Source organism: Petaurus breviceps, unplaced genomic scaffold (assembly GCF_028583685.1).
Source record: "Petaurus breviceps papuanus isolate PSGF00001 unplaced genomic scaffold, PetGlider_PUasm1.0 227, whole genome shotgun sequence".
Lineage (NCBI taxonomy): Eukaryota > Metazoa > Chordata > Mammalia > Diprotodontia > Petauridae > Petaurus > Petaurus breviceps.
The window spans coordinates 12,709,594-12,720,995 of NW_027185896.1; the positions used below are offsets into that span (position 1 = coordinate 12,709,594).

The 11,402-nt window shown below is 36.9% G+C and overlaps 1 protein-coding gene across 19 annotated transcripts in view; it reads left to right on the forward strand.

Moving 5' to 3' along the window:
* Nucleotides 1-8,748, forward strand: part of NKTR (natural killer cell triggering receptor) — a 60,539-nt gene extending 51,791 nt beyond the window's left edge. For 13 of the 19 annotated variants that reach the window (XM_069095810.1, XM_069095814.1, XM_069095813.1 and 10 more), the window contains 4 exons: nt 3,742-3,837; nt 4,762-4,821; nt 5,977-6,081; nt 7,088-8,748. In XM_069095810.1, coding sequence (XP_068951911.1) covers nt 3,742-3,837; nt 4,762-4,821; nt 5,977-6,081; nt 7,088-7,175 — 349 coding nt within the window. In that variant the 3' untranslated portion in view covers nt 7,176-8,748. The remainder of the gene's footprint in view (nt 1-3,741; nt 3,838-4,761; nt 4,822-5,976; nt 6,082-7,087) is intronic. The other 6 variants (XM_069095807.1, XM_069095800.1, XM_069095808.1 and 3 more) reach the window with 3 other exon arrangements.
* Nucleotides 8,749-11,402: the final 2,654 nt, after the last annotated feature.

An 11,402-nucleotide genomic window follows, 5' to 3' on the forward strand; every position in this document is an offset into this window, starting at 1 on the left:
CACAGTGATTAAGAGCACCGGCTCCAGTGTCGGGATGACCTGGGAATCGAATCCGGGCTCAGACACTTAGCATCCACCCAGAAACACCTGGCCGTGTAACCTTGAGCAAGTTACTTAACCCCATTTGCTTAGGGGCGGCCAGGTGGCTCAGCGAGTAAGAGCACCGGCTCCAGTGTCGGGATGACCTGGATCAAATCCGGGCTCAGATACTCAGCACCACACCCAGAAATAACTGGCTGTGTAGCCTTGAGCAAGTTATTTAACCCCTATTGCTTTAAAAAAAAAAAAAGACAAACTAAATAACAGTGTCATCCACAAACATGAGCATCTAGAATCCTTATGCTAGCAGACTTCAGTGGACTCTGCTAGCCTTAGCTTCTTTGACAGTGGCATATACCTTTGACAGACATTTTTTCCTGTTGGTATAACTGTTCTTGATAGTCATAATCAAAATTCATCTCTCTCGTTGGATTTATCAAAGAATCTTTTGTGATCTTAACCTGTATGTAGTAGACATTTTATTGCAAGAGACCTTTAAAGCTACATCTTGCTGTATTGAATCAAATACTTTTTTATAATTAAAAAAACTTTTATTCCCTGTACCTTTAAGTCAGTTGTCTGATTATGAAAAATGTTTATTGTAGAATATCCTTTGTGAAAACCTATCCTCTTGTCATGTTTTCATCTAGGATAGCTTCAATATATATAGAGATCGTTATTAATATTTTTATTAAGATTAAAATGTGGGTACATGGTTATAAAGGTCCCGTTTCCACTTAATTCAGTTTGCATATCAGAGAATGAGATAATGGAGTCCTGGGGGTGGGTAGTAGTTCCATTGTTACAGAATCACAGAATTTCAGGGTTGGAAGAGACTAAAGAGGTCACTTGTCCAACCAGAACCCGAACAGTACCTGAACATGACTAATAGACATTAAAGGTGACATAATGAATAAATTAGAGAAGCAAGGAAGAAAGTAACATTATTGTGTTAAAAAAAAATGACGAAAAGGAGGATTTTAGAGAAACTTGGGAAGACTTAGGAACTGAAGTAGAATGAAGTGAGTGGAACCAAAACAATTTACATAATAACAATGTGAAAAAGAACTTCAAAAATAAGAATTGGGGAGGCTAGGTGTCAAAGCGAATAGAGCACCGGCCCTGGAGCCAGGAGGACCTGAGTTCAAAAGTGGCCTCAGGCACTTAACACAAAAACTAGCCATGTGACCTTGGGCAAGTCACTTAGCCCCAATTGCCCTACCTTCCCCCCTTCAAAAAGCAAAAAAAAAAAAAAGAACCCTGATCAATGCAAGTCAGTGCAGAATTAAATATATATTTTTTGACATGGCCAGTATGGGAATTTGTTTTGCTTGATCATGCATATTTGTTACAAGAGTTTTGCCTTACACCGCCACCTCCCCCCCAATATTAGGAGGATAAAAGAGAAAAAATGTTTTTTCATTTAAAATGTTTTAATTAAAAAAAAGTGCAATAGCTTGAGAAGGGGGTAAAGAAGATCAAGGGAAGGTTTTTTTCCCCTCAGAATAGGGAATATTTGTGCACATTTTATAGTCAGCAGGGATTTAAATGACAAACCCTGTGAGGGAATGGTATCAGAGACATAAGTAAAGGGATTGACTTTTCCAAGAAGGACCACCTTTTGCCGGAGACTTAGATAAAAGAGAAGAGGTTGGAGGTTGATGGTGAGGGAATTTGAGGTATAGAATTGGGCAAAAGAGATCTCACTGTGGGACCCAGTTTTCTTGATGAGACATAGGGTGAGGCCTTCTGCCGAGCGGGGGAAGGGGAAAGAGGTGATTTTATTGGCTTAAGAAAAGGTTTGGAACAGATAACTGGGAAATTTAATAGGGATAGAAGATTAAAAGATTGTGCAGCAGTGAGGCCTCAGTTGAGATTAGAGAACATAATTTGTTCATTGTTGACCATGTCATGTGTTTTCCAATGTGCTTCATAAGTATTCTTGATGTATACATGTATGGATAGATATATGAAACTTCCGTAGTTTAGGAGCCTTTCATTTTCTTCTAAACCTTGTTTTTCTGACATTTTTCGTTGTCCTTAGTGCCTGCCTTTAACTGAAGGTACCAAATATGGAGATATACATTGACTTAGTTTGAAGAATTTCTTTACCTTCTTATCCATTGCTACCCATTTCATGATAGTTCTTTTGCTTATTTCTACTATGTATCCTCTACCACCATGAGAATGAAATGTCTTAATGCCTTTGGTTGTATGAAGGAACCAATTCTCTCAACTCCTTTCCATCCTACTTCAGCTTCTTTATTTCTTTGGGTTTCACTTATGAATGAATGAATAAAAATGTAAGAAGCACTTGGTATGTTTTCAAGCACTGTGTTGTGTGTACAAGTACCAGGACAGTCTGTGCCCTCAAGGAACTCCCACACTTTTCAGAGTAGTGCCTCAGAGGCTCCAAGAGACAGGGAGCTGGAAGGATAGAGGACTTGTTAAGATGAAGTGCTCTCCTGATTGAGGACAAAGGGTACCAGCAAGGCTGACTGTACAGGGGTTGCTTCTTCTAGCAATAAGTTGGCTCACTGGTCTGTGAACAAACAGTTTTCCTTTTAAGGGTACTAAGAGTTAAAATGATGTTGTTGAGTGGTGTATAAAAACTGACTCCTAGCATCTTCTAGCCCTTTTTTGCCCTTCTTCCACCATCACTGTGGTTTTTCTTTGTCTCATAACTTTTCTCCTCCAGAACATTTTCTCTTTTCCCTTTGCAGTCTGCTAAATAACCTCAGTTGATTTTTACCCTCTGTAATTTGAACTATGGTTATTTGATAGATTGTCTCGTTACCTGGGCACTGTCTTACCTTCCGAGTTAGCTTCTGTCAAGAGTCCTTATGTATAAATTCTTGGAAGGTTATTTTGGAGTCTTCCTTCTCCTTCACTTTTCCTTTCTTATTAGTTACTGAGTTTTATCAATTCTAGCTCCTCAGTCTCTTGTATTTTCTTGTATACTATTGCAACTACCATGGGGCAAACCTAGTTTCTCTTTTTATACTTCACCTTCTCCTATTCCTTCCTCATGTATAAACCTGGTCACTTTGTCTCTTTTCTCAAAAAGCCCCACTGACTTGCTGTTGGTTACTAATTAAAGTAGCAGACTTTTTCTTGACATTTCAAAACTCCATAAATGGGCAATATGTTTATCTCATTTTAGTTTCTTTCACAGATACCATTTTGTGTCCCCCAACCTTGTGCCATTTTTTCCTGTTTCTCTGCCTTTGCTTATGTTATTCTCTTTTAACTCTGCCTTTGCCTACTGAATTCCTACCCATCTTTTAAAATATTTTTTAAAATTAAGAAAAAATTAAACCTGACTCATGCCATTTACTCCATGAGACCATCACTAATCCTGTTAGTAATAACCTTCACCCTTGGCCCTTGCATATCTAGCTTTGTTCTTTGCCACAGTGTACTTACTGCATGATGGCTTATCATGCATTTGCCTCCTCCCTTTTCCCCCTTTTCCCCTTCCCCCCCAGCCTCTGAGCTCCACACAGTAGCAGCGCTAGCGAAATGAGCTTTCTGTGTACGGCCAGGGGCTAATAAATGTTTACTGAGGGAATGAATGAACATAGTTTTCTTTTAATTTTCGTGTTCTGAAATCACTTTTTTCACAGCATAAAAAAATTAGCTACTTGATGTTCACTGATGTAGTTGCATATATTCATGCCTCACAAACTTTCTGACTTGTAGCTCCAGAAGTTATTCTAGAAGTCGGAGCAGAGGATGGTACAGTAGAGACCGATCTCGAAGTCGCAGTAGTTCTTATCACAGCTATAAAAGCCACAGGTAAGTTTGCCTCAAGTGGGAAACTGTTCTGTAGCATGGATATTTTTACATGATAGCATTTGATGTTGCACATAGTAGGCTCTAATGAATGCTTGTGGATGTTGATCTGTACATTGTCATTCTACAGTCACTGTTGTCTCTTCCCAATAACTATGAAAAGACACAAAGAGATAAGTCATTGAGGAGAAAACTGATTAATTGAACACTAGACAGAGGATGATTGAGTTGAGATAAAAGATGAAAGGCTATAAAGAAATGATTGTATGTGTAAGTTTGTGTGCCTATCCCTAGGTCCTGAGGATCTTGTGTTGGGGAGGGAAAATAGAAATCCTCAACCTAGGGAACAAAGAAAGGAAGCTACAGACCTCTGGTGTCTTCATATTCTTCCAAAATCCTGTTTTTATCCAATTGCAAGTACTTCTTGATCACTAGCGGAAGGGGAGGGAGTTGTGCTTTTACCTACTAGTTTTGTCAGGAAGTAGAAATTAATACTCTCATTACAGAGCTTCAAGCCCAGGACCTACCAATTTCTAGGTGTTCCCTAGAGCCTTTCTCATTGCTTCTCACTCTTAAACACTCCAGACCCTTAGCAGGATGTCATCTTCCCTTTTCACATGGTCTGCAGATCCCTTCTACCTCACTCTCATCAATTCACCACTGTAACACTAGATAATAGATAGACTTAGTGTTGTAGTGTTTTATGTAATATCCGTGTTTCAAAAATATCCAAACAGGAGAGCTAGTAAGCAATATTGGGTCTTTCATGGACAATACTGATGTATTTTAAAGACTAAAACAGGATTTGTGTGGCTATGTATTCTAGAAGTCTGTCATTGAGTTTTCATTACTATTGATTGAGGTTTCTGTAATTTTGCAATAGTCCACTTTAATCTATGCAATTTTTTCCCCGTGAATATTTAATAGTAGGACATATAGCAGAAGCCGATCCAGGAGCAGCTCTTATGATCATCACAGTCGATCCAGGTTCGAACTGCATTTTTATATAATGATGATATAGCTGATGTTGTAGAACTGAAAAGTTTATTCTCCTCTCTCCCTCATAAATTACCTTATCTATATGCTGTATTCACTTGTATACATATATTTTTCTTGTGGGCAGGAACTGTGCATTTTTGTCTTTATATCTCCAGCACATACCACAGAACTTTGCAAATAGTAGGTGTTTGCTAAATATTCATTGAATTTAATTTATAGAATGCTTTTTTTCACAACAACCCTATGAATTAGGTAGTCCAAGCATTATTATCCCTAATCAGTAGGTGATTGATGAGAGTAGAGGCTCAGAGAGAGAAAAAGATTTACCTAGGATTATACAGTTGGAAAAATGGAGTTTAGGCTAGACTTCTATCTACTACACTGCACTCCTCAGTAGATGCTGGTATTATTTATGTTCATTTCATAATCCATTAATTTAAAATGTATTTTGTCTTCATAATCAAAATAAATTGAATGCAATCAAATTGTTTCTAAAATTAAAGGTGTTTATCTGACAATTTATGCATCAGAACATATGAAGGAAAGAAAAAGCATGTTTCTCTTCTAAAGGGCAAACTACAGGTACTACATAGGGCTACATAGTGGCTAGGGAAGGGAGAAATATCAAAAAGTAGCAATTGATTTAAAATTGTAATGGCAGCTATTTATGGAACATAATTGCCTAATAAGATCTCAATCTCAGTAAATAGATTTTTTTATTCTTTGGTTTTTTTTTTTGTTTGTTTTGCTTTTTGGAGGGGGGAAGGTAGGGCAGTTGAGGTTAAGTGACTTGCCCAAGGTCACATGGCTAGTTTTTGTGTTAAGTGTCTGAGGCTGGATTTGAACTCAGGTCCTTATGATTCCAGGGCTGGTGCTCTATTCACTGTGCCACCTAGCCGCCCCTCAGTTAATATATTTCACTTGTAATTTTGTAGTACCTTTTATTAGGGAAAAGAGGTTAATATTTTTATGTTTAAAATAATGAACCTAACATTCCCATTAATGATAAATGTTTCTTTGTTACACAGTTTATTCCTATTTTCACTCTATCGTACCTCTTTCAAGATAGAGCCCTATTGTTTATATAATTCCTTAAATTGTTACCTTTGAAAAGCTTTAAATATTTGTTGTTACTGGTTAAAGTAGGTCCTACACCTATGACAGCTATTATAGCAGAAGTCGCAGTCGAAGTAGGAGCAAAAGGAGTGACAGTTACCGACGCTCTCGGAGTTATAATAGGCGGTCCAGGTAAGTGTCAATAAGTTGGACTCTTGCAAGTCCCTACAGGTATCTCTTTGCAGAGTCATTTATGTTAAGAAATGTCATCTTTGTTATGTCAAGAAGAAGGAATAAGTCTCTGACTGCAGAAATAGTATTTTCAAATCTTTAATTATAAAAAACATGTATCAGTCTAGATCAAAGAGTTAACTTTTATTAGTTTCCATTTGTGTTAATTTTCAAAATGAATTTTTAAATATTTGTGCTTCCTTGGACAAAGTTTCATTTTGGAAGGAATGGAACTATGTTCCACTTTTGGCATCAAGGCCATTTCTTAGAAATTAGGCTGACAAAATCAAATGCTTTTTGAAGAAAAAACTGAAAGCTAAAAGAAAATGAAGTGATTATTGACTTTGATTAAAAGATCAACTGCTTGGACCAGTTATTCAGTAAAAAAAACAGTTTGATAATCTATGAAAGGAGCATCATAGCAACATGGTAATGATTCTTTTTAGGGTACTTATACTAGTGGTTAGTGGATAAAGAATGGTAATAAGCTTCTCTCTTGATCAATATCCCTTATTTTTCTGGGTTCCCACAATTTGAAGTCATTGACCCTGGGGTGCCATTGAACTCCTTGGTTCACCTGTTTCTTTTTTCATTTAACCATTTTTCTTTCCTCAGTCATTTTAAAAATAAAAAATGAAAGCTAATATTTCTTTTGGATTGTGAATTACTTTGTTAAATCAGCATTCTGCTGTATTCTTACATGGGTTGCAAAGAATTTACTGGCATGTGAGCTTGCTTCCCTTATTCGTTATATGTTAAGCCTGGTGTTATTCTGGCCCCATAGTTGGCCCAGGCTGCCTCCCTACCTCCTTCAGCTCTTTTTCCGATACTCTCAATTTTATGTCTTTCTGTTAATAAGCCTGTTGAGAATTGTGCTCTCAGGCTGCTTTTATTGTATAGAAGGTATGAGAAGAGGATTTTGAAGTTTTAAAATTAAGGGGTTGTCTGTATTATTATTTTTGTCCAGGAGTTGTAGATCTTACGGCTCTGACAGTGAAAGTGACCGAAGCTATTCTAATCACCGGAGCCCCAGTGAAAGCAGCAGATACAGCTGAAAAGTTCCCTTGGTGGTGCTGATTATATTTTTATTTGAAAAGTATCAAATATGTGAAAAATGTAATGGCAGTCAGTCCACTGTTCTATTCTTCAGTATCAAATGGAAACAAGGGAAACCAGACCCCACTTAATCAGTCTTGAGTTCTTTCTGTGGTAAACAGAAGATTGAAAAGTATGCAGATCTTTCACTTAGGATATTATTTTTTGCCACATTTCACAGCAGCCCACTATGGAAACCAGTTTTATTTCCTCAAATCAAGTTTTCCCTTCCACTAAATTGTATCTCTGTGTAAATTTCATGATTACTTAAAGTCTGTCCCAAAATATTCCTCAATGGAACTTTGGGCTTTTTGGTCTTTTGTTCACATTTTAGTTTCTAGGCTGCCAAGAGTAGAACTGTGAAGGAGAATTAGCAAAGGCTGCCATTTCTCTTTATTAAACTGATTGAAGTTTTAAAACTATTTATACACCGATTCAGTGGTGTCTTGTACATACATAATCTTGGAAATAAAACCCCACAGATTTAATGCCAGTAGTAGCCAGGGAATACAAAGTAATGCCTCCAAGGTTCTTATTCCATTCCTTTCTTCTTTGCTGTCTCAAAGATATGAGAAAAATGATGAACTTAAAACATCATGTAGTCATAATTACTGTAAGCCAGGGGGTGAGTTTAAGAATAGCAACTAGCCTTAACTGTAAATATTGTATCTGAATGCACCATCCCTGAGAACTTAATGTTTTATCTACTTTTAGATAGAAAAAGACTATTGTTAAGAGTTTAACTTGTTAAGAAAAAAGTTGCATTTCAGTCCATGCTCTGGTGCTTGGGTACCACTTGGTGCCTCCCTAAAACGTTGGCCTTATACACTGTATGTTACAATTGCAGCAAAGGGGGAAATGAAGTGTCTTTGCAACACAGTGGCATCCTAAATGGTTCCCTCTGGGATGGGGTCCCTATAACATTCTTGCAAGTTTTGCTATGTTCCATATGCCCCCTGATAATGCCATTGTGCATGTCAGTCTGACTGTCTAGATCTACTGAATAGAATTGGTGTGCCTGCTGAAAGCATTCACAGAAGCAGACTTTTCTAGTCAGTGCTTTAAAAAAGGAAACTCCAACAAGTGATTCAACCAGTCTAGAAATACATCTCTGTACAGAACTTCTGTACTAAGGAGTGAATTTCTATGACTTTAAAAATAAAACCCTCACATTTGTGAGTTGGCATTGATAAGTAATGTTACAACAGTGTGTTTTTTCAAGGCCTTCATAACTTTCAAAACAGAAAAAGTTGATGTTTTGAGGTAACCCCATGCCCATATATTTTTTTATAAACAGTAAAATTGGTGTAATTGAATTGGTCTTTGATTGGATTTTTTTTTTCCAGTTGTACTTAAATTTGTCAATTCAGACTTAAATATAAAAGATGGATGACAGGGTATCCATGGTACACTTAGCAGTTTAAAGAAAGGTTTTAAGTTAGAAAAGTCAGAGGTGAAAACTGTTGGCTACCTTGTCTTGAAAACCATCTTATTATGGAAAAATTTTTTAAATTACTTAATTGATTCCCAAACTAGATAAAATTTTATTAGGAAAAAGACTTATTAACTCAGACTACTATGACCCTTTAGACATTTCATATTAGGAGCAAATATTTCATATTTCATAAGTGCACAATAATGCTTTTGTCATACCGAAAGTCTTAAAGTTTATTGGGAAGAAGACAAACTAAGTACAACTCAGAGAAATAACATGTTCAGAACCTCAGATAGAAACTGCCAGATCTAATTAGGTAAAAGTTAAAGTTACCCTTGGACTGGGACTTCCCTGTATCTCTCAGTCCAGAGTGGATTTTATCCTGAACCGAAGCACTGCTTGTTTTCCTCCCTCACAAGGGACAATCCTTAGCTGCAGCGTTCAGCTCACGTGTTTACTGAAGTGAATTACAGAAATAGCTTTTCTTCTTAAAGGACTCGTTCTGTATTTTGGAATTATTTTTGAATAAAATTCAATTATGTTGTGTATTGTGATACTTACTAGAAAGTACATCATTGGGCTGTTTTTGTAATGTCACCTTTACTAGAAAAGGAATATTTGGGAGCTGGTAGCATTCAGAAATGTAGAAGATACTTTTGTACATATTGAAAACAATGGATTTATATACATTTCAATTAAATTTCCCCTCCTCCTTGAGGAGGGGACCTTGTAGAAATTAAAAAAATACTTAACCTCAGTCTCTTAATTTGTGTGTCTCTTCTTTCCCTCTTCTTCTCCAAGGCTTTAAATTATTCCTTCCTGAAATGGAAAAGGGCACATTCCGTCATGGTTAGCAAGTGTTCACATCTTTACGGTTTATGGTTCTTGTTTTCATAGTTGAGTAACTAGAACAAATGGATGGAATTAAGAGATTTTCAGGTACAAAATTTAACCTATGAAGAACTCCTTGTTACTCAAGGTTGTTTCCCCAAATTCTCTGATGTGACTGGAGTTAGTTGAGTTCTTTTGGACTTGTTTTCAGGTGGCCAAATTTTATTGGGAATACTGGATTAGTCCAGATAGTTGGCATTAGCTGTTATGTGTGGGGTCAGTCATTCAAGTATCCATCAAGTGCCTACAGTACACTAGGCTCTGGAGATAGGAAGTCAAAAATAAACTGGGTTCAGGCATCAAAGAGCCTATATCCTATTTATTTTTTATTTTTTTTTAAAGCAATTGGGGTTAAGTAACTTGCTCAGGGTTACACGGCCATGTGTTTCTGGGTGTGGTGCTAAGTATCTGAGCCCGGATTTGATCCCCAGGTCATCCCGACACTGGAGCCGGTGCTCTTATTTGCTGTGCTTCCTGGCTGCCCCGAGCCTATATCCTATTGAGGAGTGTGTGTGAGTGTGTGAGTATGTGAGTGTGTGAGTTTACGTGTGCATGTAGATGCACATATACACAGAAATTGGAGTTGGGATGCAAAATGTGAAAGGGGTGTGATATGTAATAGGGGTAGAAAGATGGGTTGCCACTAGGCTGGGTGTGCAGATCTTCTAAATGCTTGAGTCATTTGTGCTACTTGGGGAGTGAAATGGCTTTAGGAGTGACACTTTTGCAGCTGTTTTTTTTTTCTTTTAAATTTATTTATTTTTAGTTTACAACATTCAGTTCCACAAGTTTTTGTGTTCCAAATTTCTTCTCCCCCCTCCACTACATTTAATCCTATATAGGTTCTACATATACATTTACATTAAACATTTCCACAATAGTCAAGTTGTAAAGAATAATTGTAGCCAATGGAATGAGCCATGGAAAAGAAGAAACAAAACAAAAAGAAAAAAAGCAAATAGTTTGGTTCAATCTGCATTCAGACTCTATGATTCTTTCTCTAGATATGAATAGCCTTTCCCATCATGAGTTTTTTGGAATTGTCTTATAGCCTTGCATTGCTAAAAGCCAAGTCTATCAAAGTTAGTCTTCACAGATACAATGTGTCTGTAATTGTGCACAGTGTTCTCCTGGCTCTGCTCCCCTCAGCATCAGTTCATTTATGTCTCTCCAGGTTATTATAAAGTCCATTTACTCCTGGTTTCTTATAGCACAATAGTATTCCATTACATTCACATACCACAACGTGTTTAGCTATTCCCCAATTGATAGGCATCCCCTTGATTTCCAATTCTTTGCTACCAGAAAAAGAGCTACTATAAATTTTTTTGTACATATGTGTCCTTTTCCCATTTGCCTGATCTCTTTGGGATTGAGCCCTAGAAGTGGTATTCCTGGGTCAAAGGGTATGCACATTTTTATAGTCCTTTGGACATAATTCCAAATTGCTCTCCAGAGTGGTTGAATCAGTTCACAACTCCACTAACAATGCATTAGTGTTCCTTTTTTCCCACATCATCTCCAGCATTTATGATTTTCCTGTTTTGTCATGTTAGCCAATCTGACAGGTGAGATGTGGTACCTAAGAGTTGTTTTGATTTGCATTTCTCTAATCAGTGGTGATTTAGATAATTTTTTCATATGACTTTAAATATCTTTGATTTCTTCCTCTGAAAATTGCCTGTTCATATCCTTTGACCATTTATCAGTTGGGGAATGACTTGTTTTCTTATAAAGTTGACTCAGTTCTGAGAATATTTTAGAAATGAGGCCTTTATCAGATACACTGGTTGTAAAAATTCTTTCCCAATTTTCTGCCTTCCTCATAATCTTGGTTGCATTGACTTTGTACAAAATCTTT